The sequence below is a fragment of the Mauremys mutica genome, chromosome 1 (genome assembly GCF_020497125.1).
Source record: "Mauremys mutica isolate MM-2020 ecotype Southern chromosome 1, ASM2049712v1, whole genome shotgun sequence".
NCBI classification, from domain to species: Eukaryota; Metazoa; Chordata; order Testudines; family Geoemydidae; genus Mauremys; species Mauremys mutica.
Window position 1 is genome coordinate 155116908 of NC_059072.1, and position 23140 is coordinate 155140047.

The window sequence follows — 23140 nt, forward strand, 5'->3', positions numbered from 1 at the left end:
TGGCGTTGTATAAAATGACTGTCCAAATCCAAATAATGAAAAAATCTACATTTAAATTAATGTCAAGTATGAAATCTTAAAGTATGAATGGGAAACACAAAAGTGAAGGTTCTCTCACAGGAACATGCATGCACCCCCAATGAACATAAATAACATTGAGGATTACTGTCTTGATGTACAGAAGAATATACAGTGTGGATGAAATAGTCTTGTGATGAGAAACTTGTGCTTTTCCTAATTTGTTTTTGTGAAAGACTGAAAATAGTAGTTGAGCCAGGATCTTCTGCATGGCATCAGAGCTAAGCTAATGCTCTCGACTTGTTTGAAATCATAAAATGCTTTAATTCCAGATTGAAGTTGGATTGCCTTGGTGCCACATGATGGCAACATTTTATCTCTCATTATATACTATGTAAAAAGTAACTTAAAATGAAGCTTAGTAGAATACGGTTTTTATTTTTTATAATTTCAACAGATCATATCAATGTTTATTATTAGGATTTTTTTAATTTTTATTGATTTAAATTTTCTCAGTTACACAAAATTATGGTGTATAAACAATATTTTTTATTTATCAAGCAAAATTTTCACAGTTGCGGGAAATTATGGAGTCAGCAGACAACAGGGTATCAGACAGTAGATGTTTAGTTTCAAAAAGTTAAAACTTTATAAACTGATAAAACACAAATTGTCAGCATCACATGTCAAAATATACAAAGTAAATAACCTTAAATAAACTCTAATACATTCACAAGCAGCATTTTTCTTACTTCGCCTATCTGCAAAGTTCAGTTATTATTGATGGAAATATTTTTGTCAGTTTATCTACATACAGTGAAATTGACATTTACCAATATTTACCAATAAAAATCTGAGTTACTTAAAATCAACTCTACTTAAAATGGATGTATTATGGCATCTGTCACTAAAAACCTGGGATGAAATTCTGACTGCCTTAAAGTCAATGACAAAACTCATTGACTTCAAAGTAGCCAGGGTTTCTTGCCTAAATTTTCTACTCATTTGCAATCAGGAGGAGTAACTCCCTTGAACTCGATGAAATTACAGTGGTATAAAGCTGGTTTCAATGACTGGAAATCATGCCCAAAATGTATGAGAGCTGTGTTGGCTTAACAATGATTAAGACAGCATTCTGCTAAACCTTCTCATCTTCATGAGTTCAGATAGCTCTATCTGGATGTCTACAGAGCCATCAGTTTCGTCTTGTGTAGGACAAAGCCCTTCAGGCAGTCAAATGTCGTCTTCATCTTCTATTCTGGCTAGAGCAAGGTCTCAATGCATCTAAAATGACCATCTTCAGATGATTGTATACTGTGTTATTTTATCCGTGTTGGCCCCAGAATATTAGAGAGACAAGGTGGGTGAGGTAATAGCTTTTGTTGGACCAATTTCTATTGGTGAAAGAAACTAGCTTTCAGGTTTATATAAAGCTCTTCTTCAGGTGTGGGAAATGTATTCTGAGGGTATGTCCTCACTGCAATTAAAAACCTGTGTCTGGCCCGTGCCAGCTGACTCCGGCTAAGGGGCTGTTTAATTGTGGTGTAAACAATCAGGCTCGGACTGGAGCCTGGGCTCTAGGACCCTGTGAGGGGGGAGGGTCCCAGAGCTTGGGCTGTAGCCTGAGCCTGAACATTTACACCACAATTAAACAGCCCCTTAGCCCGAGTCAGCTGGCATGGGCCAGACACAGGGTGTCTAATTGCAGTGTAGACATACGCTGAGTGTCACAGCTAAATACAAAGTGGAACAGATTGTTTAGCATGTGTAGTTAACATATATTTCAAGGGACCATTCAAGGTGAAGTGACCTGTTAACACCTCTCCAGTTATAGCGGAGAAAGGAAAAAGCTTGGGGGCAGAGAGACAAGGGAGGGGGTTAGGTGGGTTATAGATTGTTGTAATAAGCCATAAATCCAATGTCTCTATTCAAGCCGTGATTTAGTATCTAGCAAAGTTACAAATTTAAGCTCCTGGGCTTGTCTTTTGGAGGTGTTGGGCAGGTTTCCTTTGAGGATGAGAACTGAGAGGTCAGATACAGAGTGATCACTTTGTGAAAAGTGTTCACCCACAAGCGATAGTTTTTGGGTTTTTTTGTCTTTGATCATTTTCCTGTGTGAATTCATTTGAGAGTGTAGTGATTATCTGATTTCAGTTGTTATTGGGGCATCTAGTGTACTGGATGAGGTCCTATAAAGGATATTGCCTAACCCACCTTATCTTCAGATGAGTCAAATCTGTTGATTTGAAAGCTGGAAAGACACCTTCAAGTCACAGTACATATTCACCAAGGAGTGCATCTAAATCTAGGGCAGGAAGAATTAGAGCATGTTTTGAAGAGATCTGCAGAGCAGCCCCCTGGCAATCTCTACATATTTTGATCAGATACTTCAAGTAGATCAGCCTCTGATGAAAGATGCTGTCTTTGGATTCCAGGTCTTTTAGTCTCTCATTCTTCCTTGGTCCATCTCCTCCTTTCATTCTTTTCTTCCCCATCTCTTTTTCTGGTTGGATTACTTGCTTTCGCTGATCAGTCAGTCTCCAAACTTGAGAATTCCCTTGGTGTATGTGAATACACAATTTGCATTTACTGTCCATATACTTTCTCAAAGTAGAGAGATTGTCTGAGCTGGAACTTGTTCCACCCTTGTATGTGTGTAGTTTTCTACAGTTTAAAGCTTTGGAAGTATCTCAACTGGGCTGTGATGCAGCTTCAGGATTCAAGAGCTGAAAGTCTGGGCTGCTTCTGGTGCTTTCTGGATGTGGTTAACTCATCAATCTCCGGTCTTGATGATTCCTCTGGTTTGCATAAATATATTTACAGTAAATTCATATTATTGTCTGCTGCTTTCTGTGGGAACAGGATTGGGCTGTTAGTAATTAAAGTATGAGTAACGAGGAGATGGTGGGTGTACATGAAGGCAACAGATTAGCCACCATTCATACAAACTTCAAATTGCTATCTAGATCCCAGATCTGTAGCATGAGGCTCAGTAGCTGATCCCTCTGCTTCTTGGCAATTTGGTAACTTTAAGAAAAAGTCAGTGGATTATAAGAATTACATTAGTAGATTTGGTTAGCAAAAAAAATGTTAGGGGCAACACTTGTAATATCTTCTTCTTTCTTTTCCTTACTATGTAGGCAGGAACTTGATGAAGGAAGGAAGTGCCTAATAGCAATAAAAAACAGAATAATTCCACCCTATTTTGAATCTGAACTCGGCAAGGAATTTCTCCTGAAAAAGGTAATGGAGCTCAGAGAAACTGAATGAGATGGTATTAGTGCAAAGAATCTCTGTCTCAGTCCTACAAAGCATCTTAGATTGTTTTTATCATCTTAGTTATCATCTTGTAGAAGGCACTTTTGAATGACTGGACATATAAATGACTGGTCATTAATTGATGTTATGTACATGTGTCAAGTACAGACCATACCTTTATAATCTTGCTTGATAAGTAGGCTGGAGTGCTTTTTTATAATGTATATAGAAGGAAGTGTATTCTAGAATACAGCTATATTTATTTTATACTGTCAGTTTAATTGTTACCGGTTTAGTTCTGCTTATTTGTTTTCTTTATGTCCTCTTTCATAGTGGCTATATATATATATATATATATATATATATATATATATATAATATGGTTAGGAGACATGAGCACTTCTTGTCATTTTTATTTAAAAGTTCCCTGATGTGGATTCACTTTCTAAAGAACTTCCTCCGTTTCCAAAGAAAGAGAGAGAGAAGCCGTCTGTGGAGACAGTCACAGAATTTGTTAGGAGTACGTCTGAGCTCAGGGCAGGTAACGTTTCAATATGGTGCAACATTCTCCATTGGCTTGTTGAGTTGCCTCATACTTCTATTGCACTTAAATCCACAAGGGCCTTGGGGCAGTTGCAGTTTCTGCAAAGGACTGAAAAAAAGTCTCCATTAGTTTCTGATACCAACTAGCTGAATGAGTTGAACAATGAGTATGGAATAATTGATACCAGTGTGGAGGCTACAAATAATACCTGAAAGGATTTTCAGTTCTGAACCTTATCATTCAACACCACATCTTCCAGATCTGCTTGACACTTGAACTGCTTGGGAACATTATAAGACTGGTTTGTGAGATATATTTAGGGTCTTTGCAGACATAAAAGAACTGGAAAAACGGTGGGGTCTGGGTGCAAAAATGAAAAGCTAGGGGTTATCAGATGGCATTAGAGGCTGGGAGGAGGTGGATCAGCAACTGGGCAAACTTAACTGGGGGCAAGAGTGAGCAGGAACGGATAAGAAGGCAATGAAGCGGGAAAGGGTGTGAGTGTTGAGAAGGAGCTGGGAGACAGGGAGGATCTTGAAGTGAAGTGGGAGGAAGGGGTAAGGTGGAATAGCAGTTTGGAGACCAGGGGTGGAAGAAGGGTTTGGTAGCATAAGAATCTGAGTGATGTTGGGTGGAGACAACTTGGAGGACACACACACACAGGGAGCACTGAGCAGTGTGGGAGCAGCAGAGAACAAAGGAGGGGTGGGCAGTGAACAAAGCATCTTAAGCAGCTTGGATTCGAGAGGTTTACAGCACTGACAGGAGTACTTTGATCCTTCGTTTAGAGAGCAGCCCTGGCAAGCATTGAACTGGCACATCAGGATGAAAGGCATTATGCTGTACTGTTCATCACACAGCAAAGAACACATCATCAGAACAATCTTCCATGGGTCCCTCTCAGAGCCCTGACCATTCTCATATTTCCCCATTTTGCACTCCCTCAAGCCTCCTATATTGCAGCTCTCTGGAGAACTGGACTGGATTGCTTGGCAGAGCTTCTCAGCTCAGCTCAGCTCATGGCTGAATCAGCCATTCTGCCATTACAAAGCTCTCCTGGCTATGACTCACCACCCCTGCTGCCCCATGGAGCAAGTTGCTGGTGGCTGCATTCACATGGCAACACACAGCACTCATTACTAGGCCTGACCATACTTCAGAGAGTATATGGCCTCCCTAATTGAGATGCTTAATACCCTCTGTATAGAAATGTAGCGTGTTGATATAACTGGCATTTTGTCAATATACTCATCTGTTTTTCTGCAGAATCTACAGGTCTGTTTGTCCCAACCAGTGATTCCCCACACTCACTGAATCCTCAGACACACAGTCCTTCAGCACAGACTGAAGTTTCCAGCAGAGCAGGTAAAGGAGCATTCCAGTTTGGCATCTAGGTACAGGTATAGGTTGAAGACTGGTGGAGAGGGGAATACATTAACACTTTAGGGAAAATAATGGGAGGGATTCTCTCCTCTGCTGTGGCCCTAGAAAATGGCTGCAGCAACATAAAAGAGCCATTAGGGCCGTAGATTTGGTCACAGAAGACTTCCCCCGGCACATGCTTTGCACAAGGTAACTTACTGTGCCCTACAAGGCCTCCAGCCCAAGACCTGCCATAGGGGACTTGCTGGGGGCAGGGGCAAGAGCAGGAATGGTGTGTTGAGGGCAGAAGGGGTGAGACCTCAGTGCATAGCCTGCTAGGATTCCAGGCAAAGCTGCTGCAATAACTTAGACAGTGCTGGAGAACTGGCTATGTTGTTCTGGGGGCTACACTGATTCTCACCACAGACCAGCATCAGCAGAGTTTAAAGGGGAGCTAAATCCACCTTGATCCCATATCTCTGGGCTGTAAGTTTTGTTCTGTGCCTCTGAAACCTTGTCTAAAACTTAAAAGTTTTGCTGATAAAGCTATAGTGCTGTGTATAAATAAATAGCCATTGGGCCAGAGGGAGACTGTGAGAATGACAGTAGACCAGTGTTTAGGATCCTCCCCTCTGATATGGGAGATCCAAGTTCAAGTTCAACTCCCCTAAGCCCTGAAGCCAATGCTGAACCTCCCAAGTCTCCCCAGTTGCTTATGCAGATTCCCCCAGAGTTAAAGGCCACATGACATGTAAAGCAAGGAAGGCTTTGCAATGGATATTCTTAACCATAGTAACTTACTCTTAAAGCTTGCAAGAGTCAAAATGCAAACACAAGTTGTTGTGCTAGCGAAAGTGTTATCTATTTTTTTCTCCTTGATATTTCTAAAAAGAAAAGTCAGTAGGACTAAGAGACAGAAATCCCTTTTCTGTCCAGTGGCCCCAGGATATTTGTTTCCTGTTAGTAGATTTTAAAAATGGCCTTTCCACTCTTACATTGCTCTATTAAATAAAAATACTGAGCCTGATCCTACAGACGTTATGCAGACCAGACTCCTATGGAAGGTAGTAGGAGTTCTGATTGCACAAGAACTGCAGAATTGGGCTCCCTTTGTGCAAAATTCAATGTCACTCTTTGAAATCTTGGCTTCTGAACAGAAGTGGGAACAGCTGTGTGCACATCTGGGATACCCTTCCGGTCTCACACCCAGAGCTTGCTGGTGGATGCTGCGGGGCAGCCAAGAAAAGAGAAGGTGAAATTACCATTATCAATCCAGGGGTGCAAGCCAGAATCTGTACCCAATGAAAAGGTAAAATAAAATTTTCTTGGCTAATGTTAATCTCCCTTTGCACAACTCTTTTGCACACCATTGTTAAGTCACTCTGCAGCAGCACTGGTCACTTTTTGGAATTTCTCTTTACTGAAGCAATAGCACTTGCAATTTATCTGGGGCTGACTGTCCCAGAAACAACTTCTCCCTCAATTATTAGGCCACAAACTTGGGTGCCTAAAGTTAAGCACCTAGGTCCATATTGAGGCACCTAAATAAAAGCACCCTGATTTTCAGGAGTGCTGAGTGTCCCCAATTCCCACTGACTTGAATGGCTCAATACCTCTGAAAATAGGGCCACTTTTATCTAAATTCCTAAATATGGATATAGGTGGCCTACTTTACTTTAGGATCCCAAATTTGAAAATGTTGGCCTTAGTCTTTAACAATCTTAGCCGCCCAATCATTTGCATTTAGCCATTTGCTTTTCCTTTCTTTTTCTCCCCCTTAAAAGTACAGTAACTCCTCACTTAAAGTCATCCCCGTTAATGTTGTTTCATTGTTACTTTGCTGACATATTAGGGAACAAACTTGTTTAAAGTTGCGCAATGCTCCTTTATAATGTCGCTTGGCAGCTGCCTCTTGGCAAGATTCTCTGGAAGAGCAGCCCCTCCTAGTGGTGATTAGAACCGGGGGGACCAGCAGCCCCCCTCCCCAGCAGCTCCCCCAAATTCCCTGTAAGGTATGTGGCTTGGCAGCTGCCCAGCAGCAGTTCAGCTGTCCCTCCCCCCACTCCCATGCTGCTCCTGCCCTGCCCTCTGCCTTGGAGCTGCTTCCGGGAGCTTCCTGCTTGCTGGGGGATGGGGGAAGAGGGGTGCTGATATCAGGATATCCCCCTGCTCCTGCACTACTCCCACACCCTCCACCCCCAGAGGAGAGGAGGAGAGGGACAGAAAGGAGGGAGCTTGCTGGAAGCTGTTTCTTCCTGTCTGAACGAGCTGATCTGCTTAAAAGGGCAACGTACTTGAAGTGAGGCCAGCGTACTTAAAGGGTCAATGCACGTCTCTCTCACTCATGCATGCACACACCCCCCCTCAGCACTTTGGAAAGTCAGCACCTGTGCAACCATGCATGTGCTGTCAGGAGGAGGGAGTGGTGCGCTCCAGCTAGATAGCGTGGGCTCATCATCATGTTCAGTTTTTGCAGGGAAGTGTTTGCAGCTGCTGCCCTGCATCTATTGTGTTTCCTCCATCCTGCCTCAATCCATGCTGCCTTGTAGAGCATGAGGCTACATTAGCAACAGCGTATTAACCCCTCAGGGCTCAACCAAATGCTAGTCATCATTTAGCAGCAAGGCATTCCCTGGGAAATATCCCACCTTCTTACTTCACTACTTCAACCAAGCTTCACAATCATTCATTGCTGTGTACAATATTAAACTGTTTGTTTAAAATTGTTTAAAACTTATACTGTATATGTATATAATGTCTTCTGTCTGGCAAAAAATAAATTCCATGGAACCTCACCCCCGCATTTACATTAATTCTTATGGGGAAATTGGATTCGCTTAACATCGTTTTGCATAAAATTGCATTTTTCAGGAACATAACTACGTTAAGTGAGGAGTTATTGTATGAGAAACTGTCTTGTGTCAGTATTTGGACAGTAACAGATAAGCCATTAACAGAAGTTGGTATCATTAAACTTGGCAGCCTGCACTGTTATAGGAGGGGGGCTATAGTTTCTGTCCTTTTAGGAATAAGCAACTTCCTGTTATCTTGGAATAAGTTCTTTGTTGCCACCTAGAGTCTTCTTTGTGGTTTAGTTTTTAATTCCCTCCCCTATTGTCCATGTAATGTATTGATCTTGTTTGCAAAGGTAGAAGATCCTGTTGGGGGAAAAGTCAACACATCTTCTGTTGCAACAGCAACTAAGCATCTTTGTGGATTCCATCTCATCCCACCTAAAGTGATATTTGGGGTGCTGAAGGAGGGTTGTACTTATGCCGCCACAGCCACTCTGAAAAATGTTGGAGTGGACTTCATAAGGTGAGATCAAACTGTCTTTAAACCTGTTTTAAAACCGTCACCTAACTCCATCTGTAGGCCAAATGTGCACCTTGTCTCAGCTGTGAACTCTTTGATAGTGTCACTAGGCTAATCAGAATCCAGGTGGCATTTGTATTTGGAATCCTCCATATTGGAATGATATTCTAAAACACCTGACTACAGAAAACACAATCATAGAAATAATAGGATTAAAATGTAACTAATGCTAGGCATGAGAGCGAGGGCAGTAGCACAGAGTACGTAGAGAAATGACAGCAGATTCCTAGCACACAAATAGATTTAGCACTTCAAAGCAACTAGCACCAGGCTTTAAACAGGTGATAGACAATATTTCCTAGCTGGGTCTGTGCTCTGCCGCACTCTCTGCTTTCAGTGTTAGTGGGGCTGCTCTTTCCAGAAAGGCAGCAGCTCAGCGGCTCTGGCTGGGTGTAGTAATGTATTTTGCTCCAAAAAGGGGGAAAGTTTTCATCTTACATTTTAAAAGCAAAGTCATACACACAGCATATGGCAACTACCCTGCAGCAAACTGGCTTGGAGCTTGGGGGGGGGCAGCAGCTGCCCTAGCTGCTGATGTGTGTAGTGAAGTCAGAGCCCCACATATTACAGAACCACAGAATGTGCTGCATTATCCACTCCCTGCAGTGGATTTGAACTCCACAACTGAACTTTTTTTTTAAACTACATTTTCCGATCCTTATGGTTGTAAAGGAAACGTTCAAAATGTAACCTGAATATAAATGATGCTGTATTGGCTTCCTGAGTCTGCAGAGGGCCTAAAACAATAGCTCTAAAAGGTGTGAACTGCCCCATTCATCTCCATGATGTGTTAATGCTCAAAGCTAAAGATTACAGTTTAAGGCCTTGTGTACACTAATAGTTTTGTTGACAAAAGTCAGCTTTCATCAGCAAAACAGTTTAGGTGTACACGTTACAATTCTCCTCCTGCCGATTTAACTCTCCTGATATGCCAACACAATAAAACCACTTTGACGAGATGCATTGATTTTGCAACAAAATTAGAGCAACACAGTGTCGACATCACAATTGCTTACATCACCCTAAGTGGTCTCCAGGAGGTGTTCCACAGTGCCCATCATAACCGCTCTAGTCAGCGGTTTGAACTCCACTGCTCTGAAGCCAAGTACACAGGCATGCACCTCTTCCCCTTTAAAGGTCTGGGAATTTTTGAAATTCCACTTCCTGTTTGCTCAGCGTGGACAGCTCACATAGCATCTTCCCAGCTGACCATGGCAGCTCCTCACAGTAAATGTGTTCCCGCCTGAAGTATCCGGAGTTGTTGGATCTGCTGGGTCTGTGGGGAAAAGAGGCTGTGCAATCCCAGCTCCATTCCAGCTGTAGGAATTTTGATACTTACGGGCAGATTGCTCGTGGCATGTTGGAAAAGGGGCATAAAAGGGACATGCATCAGTGCTGTGCTAAGTTCAGGGAGCTCAGAAAGTCATACCAGAAGGCAAGGGAGGCAACTGTCACTCTGGCGCTGAAGACCTGCCGCTTCTACAAGGAGCTGGACACCGTCCTTGGTGGCAACCCCATCTCCATCCCCAAGAACGCCAGGGATACTTCTAGCGTGCTGGAGGCAGCAGACAGCAGAGTCAACCCTGAGGATGAAGTGGTGGGCAAGGAAGTGGCGTTGGAGGAGGATGTGGGACAGGCGACAAGGTTATCCAGTAGTGTGGTGACCCAGGAGCTCTTTTTGACTGGAGGAGTCTACCCAGTCACAGCACTCCAGCTCTTGGTGCCTGATGCAGTAGAAGGAAGCTCTGGTAAGTACTCATTTTGATTTGATACTGCACAGTGCCATGAGGTAGAGCTGTCCTTTATTTTGTTCTATGTTAGAAGTGGGATAAGGGATAGAAATTAACAAGACTAGCACTGTTTCTGTCTGCTTCCCATCCTTCTATGCAGCTATGCAGGCGGCCCTGCAGAAAAGTTGGTTAATGCAGACCAGGATTTCATGGGAATCCTCTATAGTGAGCTCTAGGAAACTTTCCTGCCGGTACTCTGCAATCCTCTGCCGAACGTTCCTTGGCAGAGCTGCTTTGTTCCTTCCCCTCTCTGTAGGAAACTTTGCCACACCAATTGGTAATTACTGCTGCAGGAACCAAAGTGATACACATGTGAACAGCATATGGACCAGGTCTGAAGCTGCATGCATGCAGGAGATGCATCTTTGCATCCTTGGTTACCCTGAGAAGTGAGATATCAGCTTTGATCACCCCTGCCAGTGGAAAATGGTGCCAGAATTTACAATAGTGCCCCTAGGCTCTTGTAGTGATCCCTTTTGTTAACCATCCAGACCCTTTTCCCCATCGAATCACCATGTTTAGGGTACTGACCAAGCTGCGTGCTTGCCAAGGGACAGTGAGAAAGAGGTGTATTTGACTGTTGTGATTCAAGGCTGTGAGTGCACTCACTATACTGCCTCTATTTATCGTTTCTTGTGCTTCTGCAGATGTGCCCTTGAGGGGTACCTCCTACACCCAGGGGGAGCACCTCTGCCAGCTGAGGAGGTGAATCAGGAGGAGTAAGGAGGACATGTTTAAAGAAGTGCTGCAATCATCTGATGCTGTAGATCGTGATCACAGGGCCTGAAGAGAGACAATGAAAAATTAAAAATGGATAGCCAGAAGAGGAAATGGGCAGGAGCGGATGATCAAGCTGATGGACGACCAAACAGAGATGCCGAGGTCCCTGATTGCACTGCAGTCAGAACACAAGCATTCTCGACTCCCTCTGCAGCCCATACAGAACTGCATTCCATGCCCTTCCCAAATTCCCCACGCATATTCCTTGCGAGTTCCCAACCTGTCACACTACCCCTTGCACTCCACCCTGAGGGACAGGTTTCAGAATAAAAATAATGAGTCCTTGTGGCACCATAGAGACTAACAAATTTATTTGGGCATAAGCTTTCGTCTCCAAGGTGCCACAAGGACTACTCATTGTTTTTGCTGATACAGACTAACATGGCTACCACCCCGAAACCTGTCACCACGAAAGGTTTCAGAATGAAAGCTGGACTTACACACGGCTCTGAGCGCGTCAATTCAGCAAGTGCTCCTCAGTGACATGTCCCTTGTAAGAAATGGAAATCTATGTATTCCTGTGTAATAAAAGTTTACTCTTTAAAATAAAATGAATCCTTATTTGTGTCCTACACTTGGTGGTTGCTGCTGGAATTCATACACAGTGGCAATCAGCACATTTGCAGACTACAGTTAACACTCAGGCACAATCATTACAAGGATCATTCAAGTTGGCAAATAACCAATGCCTAGCTGAATGCATTACAGAAAGACATATTACTGGGGGTCATTGTCGAACTGCTGCTTTAGAGCCTCCCTGATTCAAATAGCCCCCCCCCCTTGAGCCCCTCTAATAGCCCTGGTATCTGGCTGCTCAAAGTCAGCTGCCAGGCGATCCGCCTGAACACTCCACCTCATGGAAACTTTCCCCCCCTAGAAAAAATTGACCTGAATCTGCTGTAGAATTTCCAGTCTGGCAGTGTTACCAGGTGACAAGCATGGTCTGACACCCTAGATAGCGGGAGAGTGCTGCAAAACCACAGCCCAAACGAGAGAAATTCTGTGTGTGTATTTTAGTTCATTGTGCCACAGACCATAATGGATCCATGGGCTGGCCTGTCAATCTGTGTCAGCATCTCATCTTCGAGGACTTGCACATGTCCATTCCTCATTAGGGATGTGTGCGCCCGGTGTCTGAAGCTGGAGATGTTTGCCATAGCAGTTCCCATCAGGGCAGGGCATGCACCTTGCATCATCTTGTGCGCCTCACTGAGGATTAAAAAGGGTGAAGATGGCCCAGTTCCTTCTGTCTGCCCGTAGTCAGTAGTTCAAGCATGCTGTATGCAGTTACACATTATTCCCTTTGCTCTGAAGCTAATTTATTCTTTTCTAATTAGTTATTAGCCTTAGATAGTTAATGGTACTCATTTGTTGATGGATACCACAGTGGGGAAAATCTCTGGCTTCTATGCATGCACATCCCTAATGTGGACTGGACACATCTGGAAGAACACCTGCTATAGAAAAGTAACTGGTTTTTAAGTTGTGCTCATCACTGTGCTATTGAAGGACTCCTTCCCGACTCCGCCTCAGTGCAGGAAGCACTATTGAAGCTTTCCTCACTCCCAACCCCCAGTGGCCAATCGCTGTTTCTCAGTAGGATATTTGACGCCAATGTATTTTAGGCCTGGTCTATATTAGCAAAGTTGCACCAGTGTAACTAAACCAATATTGAACTGCTTTACTTACACAGCGCTCACCCTTAATGTAAACTCACTTGAACCACTGTGAACCGCTCTTACATCAGTTTAGCTTCATTCAATAACTGAGTTAAGTCCTCCATTTTGATTTGCTTCAGAAAATGAACAGAGGTTGGATCTGGGAGAGGCTTTTCTTTTATAAGCGCTTGTCTAGACAGGAGAGGTTTTTCAGTACATGTTTTTCTGCCATAATTGTAGAGGTATGTCCACACTGCTTTGTTTATGCCAGATTAAACTACTTCCTCTGTGAACCACTGTATCTACACAGAGGGGTAGCCGTGTTAGTCTGGATCTGTAAAAGCAGCAGAGAGTCCTGTGGCACCTTATAGACTAACAGACGTATTGGAGCATGGGCTTTCGTGGGTGAATACCCACTTTGTCGAATGCACATACATGGCATTCACCCACGAAAGCTCATGCTCCAATATGTCTGTTAGGTGCCACAGGACTCTTTGCTGTAGCTACACAGTGCAGCGCAGCTCTTGTTTGAAATGACCACACAGCATTCTACGCAGATATCCAAAGCTACTTTGTTCCTCCACTAAGCTCTGGGCATGCTGGGATTTTTCTCAAAGTGCATTGTATGACATCTACTGGACGTCTGGGACTTGGGCTCAAACTAATAAACTCTCTTTTGTGGAATCCCATAATTCATCTGGCTTTTGTGAACCAGCACCATTTTCAAATTGCTGTCAATCAGCATGGAGCAAAGATTGCTGAGCTCCACAAGCCTTTCATTCATTAATACAAACAGGGTGCTCCACATGTAGTGGCAGTCATGCACCATGGGGATATTGTTGAAGAGGCGGAGCAGTTTCTTCAGCTAATGTCTGCATGACATTTCCCTGGTGAGGCTTTATGTGGTGGAGTGCCCCTTCTGGGCTCGGCCAGCCAACACCTACAGGACAGGCTAGTGATGCAGACCTGGGATGATCTTCAGGTTGAGGAAGGCTAATTTTCTGTGCAGAGCTCGCTCTAGTGCTGCTGCAGCAGACCACCACCATGCACGTTCCCCTTAGCATGGCCAACAGTGTGAGTTTTGACATCTGGAAATTCACCAACTCCAATTGCTACAACAGAAAAGGTATTTCGCCACAGTGCTGCAAAGCCTGGTTGACAAATGTGGCAGGCTCACCAATGTTAATGTGGGGTGGACAGTTTGAAAGACATCTCACCAGGGTCCCTGGTCAGCTGGGTGCCTTCCAAACTGTCCACAACACCAAAGGGTCCCATGGTGGACTCCATGGCAAAAATCCAGTCCTGATGCAGGCAGTGGGAACATTACAGGAGGTCTTGGTTTTGGCTATAGCATTATTGCAGGGGTGGGATAGCTCAGTGGTTTCAGCATTGGCTAACTAAACCCAGAGTTGTCAGTTCAATCCTTGAGGGGGCCATTTAGGGAACTGGGGTAAAAATCTGTCTGGGGATCAGTCCTGTGGTGAGCAGGGGTGGGACTAGATGATCTTCTGAGGTCCCTTCCAATCCTGATATTCTATTATTATAATTCTCCTGGAACAATAGCAGGGAACTGAGCCATGTCCTGGAAGTGCCCCTCAATCCACATTTACTTCAGTAGCTGCTTCTGGATCTTTGCATTCTGGTGACTGATATTAAGGTGGGTCAGCCTGCCTCTCCCTGTACGGCAAGGTGAGCCATATTACAGTGAAAGCAGCAAAGAATCCTGTGGCACCTTATAGACTAACAGACGTTTTGCAGCATGAGCTTTCGTGGGTGAATACCCACTTCTTCGGATGCATCCGAAGAAGTGGGTATTCACCCACGAAAGCTCATGCTGCAAAACGTCTGTTAGTCTATAAGGTGCCACAGGATTCTTTGCTGCTTCTACAGAACCAGACTAACACGGCTACCCCTCTGATACTTGACATATTACAGTGGTATAAGAAACCCCATAAATGAAAAAATGATTTGTGCATGTTTTGACACAAGAGAATTTATGCCAGAAAAACTAAAGTTATATTCAAAAACCTGTCCCTGTATACACAAAGCATGGACAAGCATTTACTTTATTTTTTATCGTAAGACAGTAGGCAGTGGTTAATGAGCTCTGTTGGGAGTCAGGTACCTTTGGTCCATTACTATGATGGTTTGTTTTTCTTTGTTTTTGTTAAGAACTGAGTGAATGGAGCTTGGGCAGGAAGCCCAGAAATATTTCCACATTTAGGAACTGTGGATTCTCCACTTTCCTTTCCATTGGCCCTGGCTACCGTGAGTTGTTCCAGGTGGCAGACTGATTGTATCTTTTCCCTGGCAGGTTTCGGGTGAAGCAGCCACCTCCCAGCACAGGACTGAGAGTGATTTACACACCGGGGCCTGTAAGTCATGTGGCGCATGTGTATTATGGGGCAGAAAGTACTTTGTTTTCAGGCAACTTCAGACTGGCCCTCAAGGCTCCCAGACAATTTCTCAGCAAACGCCTCTAGCATCACTCTGGGGGATGGGCTGGCAGGGGCCAGAACTGAAAGCTCTCTGTATATGCAGATTCTTGCAGCCCCCTGTTGAAGAAATGAGCAGGTGAGAGACATGGCGCATGGGAGCCTGGGTGACCTATGCTGCCTCCTGTGTTTGAATGTAGCAGGTGCTGTGAGATGCTCTGTGGCAAGGATCAGATTATGCTCCATAATGCATAGAGCAGTCACCATGCAGAGGCGTATTTACAGTGAAACACAGGGTGCCCTGGCACGGGGCCCCCCAATGATAGGGAGCCCCAGGGCTGAGCAGTTGCGGGGGCAGAAGCTTGGTCCTGCCAGCTCCTGGGGCTCCTGCTGCACTGGCAGCCATGCTCCCCCCTCCCCTGCCTCTTCCCCACCTCCTCCCCAGAGCGTGCCGTGGTCCCACCCCTCCCTCTCCATCCAAGCGCGTCTCCCACCACCAAACAGCTGTTTGCCAGTGCTCAGCTTGCTTCAGGAGGGAGGGGGAGGAGCGGGGCCACAGAGCACTCAGGGGAGGAGGCAGAGAAGAGGCAGGGGCAGGGTCTTGGGGAATGGAGTGGAATTGGGGCAGGGCAGAGCAAAGGCGGGGCCCCCGCATTCCCCGTACACATACCCCCCCTTGCCATGAACCCCCATGACCCCAGCCCACACCCCCAGCCCTCTGCCCTGACTCCAGCCCCCCCTCACTCCTGCACCCACACCCCAAGCCCCCTGCCCACCCTGACTCCTGCACACCCCCCCACATATCCCCACTTGCACCCCTTGCACCAAATGGAAGCTGCCCCAGGTAAGCGCTCTGCACTCCAACCCCCTGCCCCAGGTCACCCTCCCACACCCTAAGTCCTGGCCAGACCCTGCACCCCAACATTTTTTTACATTTTTTTTATAAAGCACTCTTAGTCAAAGCGCTTTACAATAGTTAATGATCTTTCCAAATATTGTTTGTACCGTTAAGTGGTCTGCCTAAAGCCCTAGCAATTTTCAAGTGGTCTGTGGAAAAATAAGTTAGACTACAAGAACAATCAAGGCACCTCACTTTATTTTCATTTATGTCTTATTGCTTACAGGAGGAGGATGAAGAAAAAAAGATTGAAAAACAGGTGTGGGGGGGGATAAGAGTGAATGTTCTTTTTCTTGGCTGGGTCCCAAGGAGGGGCACCATAAATGAAGCTGAGCCCAGGGCCCCACTAACTCTAAATCCGCGACTGACACTATAATAAATTCAAACACAAGTGGCAGCAGAAGGCAGCAGGCCCAGCCTGGAGAAGTGACGTGATTTGCCCCATGTGTCAGTGACAGATCTGGGAGCCGAATCTAGATCTCTTGAGTTCCAGTTCAGTGCCCTAACCTCAAGGTTCCTTCAAACCAATGACTGACCTTAAAGGGCTTGGAAAAGATACTCTCCCTCTTTCCTTCTATACAGTCCTCCTTTCCCCCTCCTTCTCCATTCCTATCGCTAGTTCTCCCCCAGCTGTAGCAGGCTGGTTCTCCTTTCCTTCTGCTAAGACTAAAGGGAAGGTTAATGGGGAAGAGGAAGCAAGGACAGAGGGACAAGGAAGAGAGCAAAGACTGTAGATGAAACAGGGAGAGGATGCTTTGGGAAGGGAAGGAGGAAGGGAAATTAGACACTTGAAAGAGACAAATAAAAAATGCCCTTCTGTGTTCCTTCTTCTCCGGTAAGTGGTAAAGAACTCAAAATGGAAATAGAAAAAGGAAGAATAAACATAAGGGAGAAAATGAAGGGTTTTAAAGTAATACGAGTTAGTTACAAGAGATAACAGGGATCATTTTGCCATTGCTAGGCCTTGTTTTACCAGGATTTAGTTCCCAAGTATTGGCAAAATTCTCCTGCTCCTCCCTCCAGCCCATTCTGAGAGGCTCATGTTCTCTAAGGGCTGTGGAGTCAGCTGGGGTGGGAGAGAAGGGTGTGAGAGGGGGAAACTGCAGAATGGTGGGATTGAGGCTGGGGTGAAGGGACAATTCCCTTTCCTTCCTCACTGAGCCCGGGATGCCACCAAAACACAGGGCAAAGGTAGATTCACTTTGCTCCATTCCAAGTCTGAATGGAGCAACAGAGACTAGAAAAGACTGGCTGGCAGTCTAAAAACAAACTACTCACCACCCCAACTACAGCTTTTCTGGTAACGCTGTGCCTGCTGCACCTGCTCCTTGGGGCATAGTCTCTATGTATTTTCCAAAGGATAAATCCACTTCAGGTTCTGATGGATGTAAAGGCAAACTGACGCATTCTGCACAGTCCTCACCAGTCTGAAAAGTCACCTGCTAAACAGCCCTTCACACCAGGAATAAGCTTCTGGGCGTGGCTGAACTAACAGACAGCAGGTGTCTTGCTGCAAAGGAAGAGTTGTGACCCAGGAAGCACAAATAGAGATGAATGGGAAGGGGGACAAGGAGTTTGGCAGTAGTGGGATGGATTTCTCCATTGGTGGACCTAAGGGCCCCCTTTCCTTGTATATTTTTTTGTGTCACTTGTAAGGTACATGTCCAATTTTATACCTCTAACATGACTGCCTCTGGGTCACTCTGTCTCTCTTCCAGGTGGCAGCCGGGTTGCAGGCTGAACTGGAGATCGAGATTTATGCCATGGCAATTGGAGTGGAAGGTACCGAGGGCTCTGGAGAAATTTCCCACCGTATTGAAATTTTAACAGAGAGGGAGACGCTGTTCCTGCCTGTGGAGGCAAATATCCTTTGCTGCCTTACAGTACAGACAGCCCGAGTAGCCTCAGGCATGGAGACCATCCCCAGCTGTACTCAGGCCTCCTTTCTGAGGCACACAGCTGAGCTGAGGGACGGACCCCAACTGCAAGTGATGTCAGTTGCACAGGATGGGAAACCCGGACACACTGGAGGGGAAGTATGAGACCAGGAAGGCAGCCCCAACATGTGGCTTCTGGGGAATGATTGGAAAGAGGGACAGGAGGGCGCACACACCCCAGTCAGGGGCTCAAAATCCTTATTAAACATTTAGCTGATATTTAAGGAGCTGGGCCGCACTGGCTGGACACTGAGCACACAGATAGGGACCATCCGTACCTCAGCAGGCTCATAGCGTGAAGGCAGACTCAGAATTGGGGAAAGGGCTATAACTGCATAAGCAGATGAATTGAGCCAGTTTGCTTGGTTATGTTTTGTTGCTTGGCATTTTTTCTTTTTTCTGGCTGTTTAATTGGGACTAGCGATCTGGTGACAGGGAAGAGCAACTTTAAGAAGCATTAGTCCCCTCTGCCTCAAGCCTCAGAAATGTTCTGTTCACACTGAATGGCAGGCTGGTTTTCACAGGGGGGAGTATTTGGGCAGGAGAGGGGGTGTTTGGCTTTGAAGCAAATGGACTGCTGGTTAAAGGGGAGGGATTGCCAGGGCTGGTAGGGAAAGAGTCTGTACGAGGAGGAACAAAGCAAGGCTACACGCACAGCTCTCCTAGCAGCATGTTAGTGACTCGTGCTCCTAAACGGAAGAGCCCCCACCCCTCCCAGGCTGGAGAAGGGATGGTGGCTCCTCTAAGGTGATAAGGAGGCAGTTACGGCCAGGTAAGATGGTGCTTCCTCTATTGTGGACCCGTCCTGTGGCAGCTAGACTGAGACCATCCTCAGCTAATTGACATTGACCCAAAATGCTCTTTGCTGGCAAATCCCATCAGTTATGGAGCTGGGCTGGACAAGGACTGGTGCCCAAGCAGCGAAAGCCTCCTTATTCGACTCCCAGTCACCTGGTCGTGACTCATTCCCACCCCCACCCCTACCCCCACCCCCACAGTGAACCATTGCTTTCCCCTCTTCCCGTGTTTTCTCTTTTCCCCAACCCCCATAGCTCACTTTAGTGTTTGAGCTGGGTCAATGGTTTGGACTCAGGTCCTTGTGAAGGCCTCTCATCTCCACAGCATGTTCAGGCCTCTACGCCCCCAGGTTTGTTTGTTTAAAAAAATAGAGTTTACACCCTTAACAAGTATCTCACCAGTGTTAACAGGTGATATTTATGAGCGCAGGCCACAGGGCTACCCTGAGGGGGGCCAGGCAGCTACAGTCCGGCTGGTTTCTACAAGTCCCACCCCCAGGTTCAGGATTATACTACCCCACAAACTTCCTGGCTAACGTAAGTGCCGCCGATGAAACATTGCAACTTCTAGCTGAAGAGTATTAGCTGAGCCTTGTCTTGCCTACTCATCCACCCCAGGATCAAGTCCTGCACCACCAACAGCAGGAGCCAGACACAGCTGAGTGCTGAGCATTAAAGGGAAGGAATTGGATGATGTTAATGAAAGGACTTGGCTGCTACAAGTTTTCCCAATTACTCAGTCCCAAAGAAGTCACTCCCAGCAGAGAGGCACAGTCTCTGCTTATCGCCTCCACCTAAACCCCTTGGCAGACACACTCTCTTCTCCCACTGGCTCACATCCACCTGCACAGCAAGAAGGTGGCTTTCAGCAAGTAGCAGCTTTGTAGGTGCAAATGGCTTTTTTGGTGTTCTGAGTCTCACTGGAGTCAATAGGGCTCTGCCTGTTGATCCCAAGACCATTCCATGAAATTCTGTAATTGATCAGAAGCAGTGTTCAGACGTTATACAGACAAACACCATTGAGTTTAGCATAGGGCCTCCTTTCACTCTGCCAAAAATATAGTTGCACTATTTCCTTTTTGAATACCAAAAATATTTCTCAAAGTTTCATAGAATTATTTTACTTTACTTTAAGGTCAGAAGGGACCATTATGATCATCACAGGCTCCAGAATCTCACCCACACACTCCTGTATCAAACCCCTAACCTATGTCTGAGCTATAGAAGTCCTCAAATTGTGGTTTAAAGACTTCCAGGTGCAGAGAATCCTCCAACAAGTGATCTGTGCACCACGCTGCAGAGGAAGGTGAAAAACCTCCAAGGCCTCTGCCAATCTGCCCTGGAGGAAAATTCCTTCCTGACCCCAACTATAGCAATCAGCTAAACCCTCAGCATGTGGGCAAGACTCACCAGCCAGACATCCAGGAAAGAATTCTCTGTAGTAACTTAGATCCCACCCAATCTAACATCCCATCACAGGCCATTGGGCAGATTTACCTGCTAATAATCAATTAATTGCCAAAATTAGGCTATCCCATCATACCATCCCCTCCATAAACTTATCAAGCTCAGTTTTGAAGCCAGATCTGTCTTTTGCCCCCACTGCTCCCCTTGGAAGGCTGTTCCAGAACATCACTCCTCTGATGGTTAGAAACCTTCATCTAATTTCAAGTCTAAACTTCCTGGCCAGTTTATATCCATTTGTTCTTGTGTCCACATTGGTACTGAGCTTAAATAATTTCTCTCCAACACGTGGCACATGCAAACTACTGTACCTGATTGTGTGGGTGAAAAGCTTTGAGTATTCAGTGTGGCCATCCCAAATCTATGCTCATATCTTTTATGCCATGTCCACCTTCATTTGTTATTTTTAAAGAGCTTTGTGAAGTTTATGCATGTGAAAATCCCATCTGCATGCCAATGTACCCTTCCAATAGCAGTAACACAGCACAGCCCCCCCCACACACACACAGCTGCAGCCCCCCACAGCTGCAGTGCTTGTAGCACAGTTTGCAAGATGGCTGGAGACAATTAAGTGCTTCTATTGCAACAAGGGGAGATTTCTTTTTGCTTCTCTTTATTCTTGTTCATTTTCTTTTCTCTTTCATTACAGATCAGGCCAGGAGGGGGTAACAGCAAAAGCAGCAGCACTGAAAGACAGATTTTAGTCCAGCATTATTGTATAACTATTATCCCAGTAAATGTACTGACCAAATCAGTTCACACCAACTTGATTATTAAATGATTGTTTCCTCTCACCATCCTCAGTTTAGGCTCATTTGTCTCATGCCTGTAACTTGTCTGGCCCCTATCACATTCTTGACCAGCTTTCTCCTACCTCTCATGGAGTGGTGGTAAATACTGAACAGGTCAGATGCTGGGAACAGAATGTTCTTCTTCCAGTGCTTGCTCGTGTCAGTTGCAATCAGGTGTGCGTACCAGGGCCCTCCTTAGGAGTTATGGGGCCCCACACAAAATACCTGAGGGGGGATATTGAGTGACGGGGGAGGGGAAGGCAGGGGCTCCTGAAGGGAGATATTGAGGGAGGGGAAGGCGAGGGCTCCACTGAAGCCAATCCCTAGGCGCTGACCCCAGTGTGTTGAGGGGGCACAGTCACCATTCCTGCCTGTGGACCCCCAGAAACTCCTCCCCTGCCCGGTGCCACCCTTCCCTCCACCACCCACCCAGCTTTTGCTCATACTCGGGGCTTCCCTCCCCTGACCAGCGTGGCTTCTACTGGGGCTTAGGGATTCCCTCCGCCGACCAACCACCCGGCGTGGCTTCTGCTGGGGCACCCAGGTGAGCTCGGGGCTTTTTACTAGGGCTTGGGCTGGATGCTTGGGAGCCCATTTTTCTGGGGGTCCCATATGGGCCGGGAAGGCCCTCTGGGCACGTGCCCTGCTGGCCTGTATAGTAATCTGCATGGGGGGGGGGGGTGATGGAAGCTCTGGCCAGGGGCACCCCCCCCACCCAGCTTTGAGAGGAGATGCCGCCCTCCAGCACGCATGGCTCCCTCCTGGCACCCACGCCAGCTCCTACCTTGTTGAGCTCCCAGGGGGTAGAGAGAAGCCCTCCAGCCAGCGGGTGGGCTGAAGGGCGTGAGCAGTGGGTGATGGGGAAGAGTCAGGGGCCTTCTTCCACTTACCCCCCCTTTTTTTTAAATTTCCCACCTGCATCGCTGAATGGTTGTCCCGATTCACTCTGCACATGTGCAGCGAGGAAGACACCGGGAACAAACTGCACCCAAGCAACCACAGGCAGCCTGCTCCCGGGTAGGGACAGTGGAGTCCAAGCGCAGCACATGTGGAACAGGCTGGGGCCCCGCAGCCTGGTGGTGCCTCACATTTTTGGTTGCCCTATGCAGCCGTGGATGCCTAAGGACAGCCCTGGTGCACGCACCATGTGCACGACAGCTGGAAGATTTTCCCTTAGCAGTATCTGTTAGGTCAGCCTGGCCACCCCCTGGAGTCGTGCCCTCATGGCGCCCAGTATAGGGTCTTGCTAACCCAACCCCGACTCAGTTCCTTCTTATCGCCTGTAACAGCTAACTGGAACTCCCTACCACTCTATCCTTGTGTACATAGTTAGCATAGCAGTTATAGTTAGTGTCGTTTTTCTTATAGGTTTCCTTTGGGGTCTTCCCCTGATGTTTTTCCCTGGCACCGGGGTATGTCTCGGTCCCTGGGCTTTAAACCGTGCTCAGACTGCAGCAGGTTTATGCCAAAGAGTGACCCGTACTCTTCGGGCCTTAAGTGTCTGGGCGAGGGGCATCTCAGAGACCACTGTAAGAGTTTTCGCTCCAGGACCCTTAAGGAGAGAGCAGCACCTCCGAGTCCAACTTATAGAGGTGGCTCTTCGGCTCCAGTCCAAGCCCGCCACACCTGACCCAGCCTCGAGCGCCACATCCTCAGCGCACAGCGCACCAGCACCATCGACGCACAAACCAGTGCTGAGGAAGGACTCAGAGATCCTTTGCACCGCCACGGCTCCACCCATGGGCAGGCATCAGTGAGGCACTGTTCTCGCTGCTCCGTGCCCCATAAGAAGATGACGGCCGACAGAGGGCACTCCCTAGCTAGGTCTAAGGACCACATAACGAGTAAACCCCCATCAAGTGCTCAATCAACCGGGACCCCATCCACTCCTGCCCCAGGAGGGGCAAGGTCGAGTATGGACCTGCGCTGCTCACTGGGCGGCCGCCACGAGGACATAACTCCCCTTCATGGCGGAGGCGTTCAAAGGCTGCAGGGGACCTATTGGCACTCAGGGGTGTCACCTGAGAGGGTGA

General features: G+C 46.6%; 1 protein-coding gene across 6 annotated transcripts in view; it reads left to right on the forward strand.

The window, feature by feature from the left end:
• The window catches only part of SPAG17 (sperm associated antigen 17), a 282801-nt gene extending 261697 nt beyond the window's left edge, over positions 1 to 21104 (forward strand). For 5 of the 6 annotated variants that reach the window (XM_045000967.1, XM_045000962.1, XM_045000966.1 and 2 more), the window contains 8 exons: positions 3159 to 3261; positions 3700 to 3817; positions 5087 to 5185; positions 6340 to 6491; positions 8331 to 8500; positions 15100 to 15160; positions 17837 to 17981; positions 19252 to 20048. In XM_045000967.1, the coding sequence (XP_044856902.1) occupies positions 3159 to 3261; positions 3700 to 3817; positions 5087 to 5185; positions 6340 to 6491; positions 8331 to 8500; positions 15100 to 15160; positions 17837 to 17981; positions 19252 to 19388 (985 nt within the window). In that variant the 3' untranslated portion in view covers positions 19389 to 20048. Of the gene's footprint in view, positions 1 to 3158; positions 3262 to 3699; positions 3818 to 5086; positions 5186 to 6339; positions 6492 to 8330; positions 8501 to 15099; positions 15161 to 17836; positions 17982 to 19251; positions 20049 to 20965 lie in introns of those variants that run through there. The other variant, XM_045000963.1, reaches the window with a different exon arrangement.
• The last annotated feature ends 2036 nt before the right edge of the window (positions 21105 to 23140 follow it).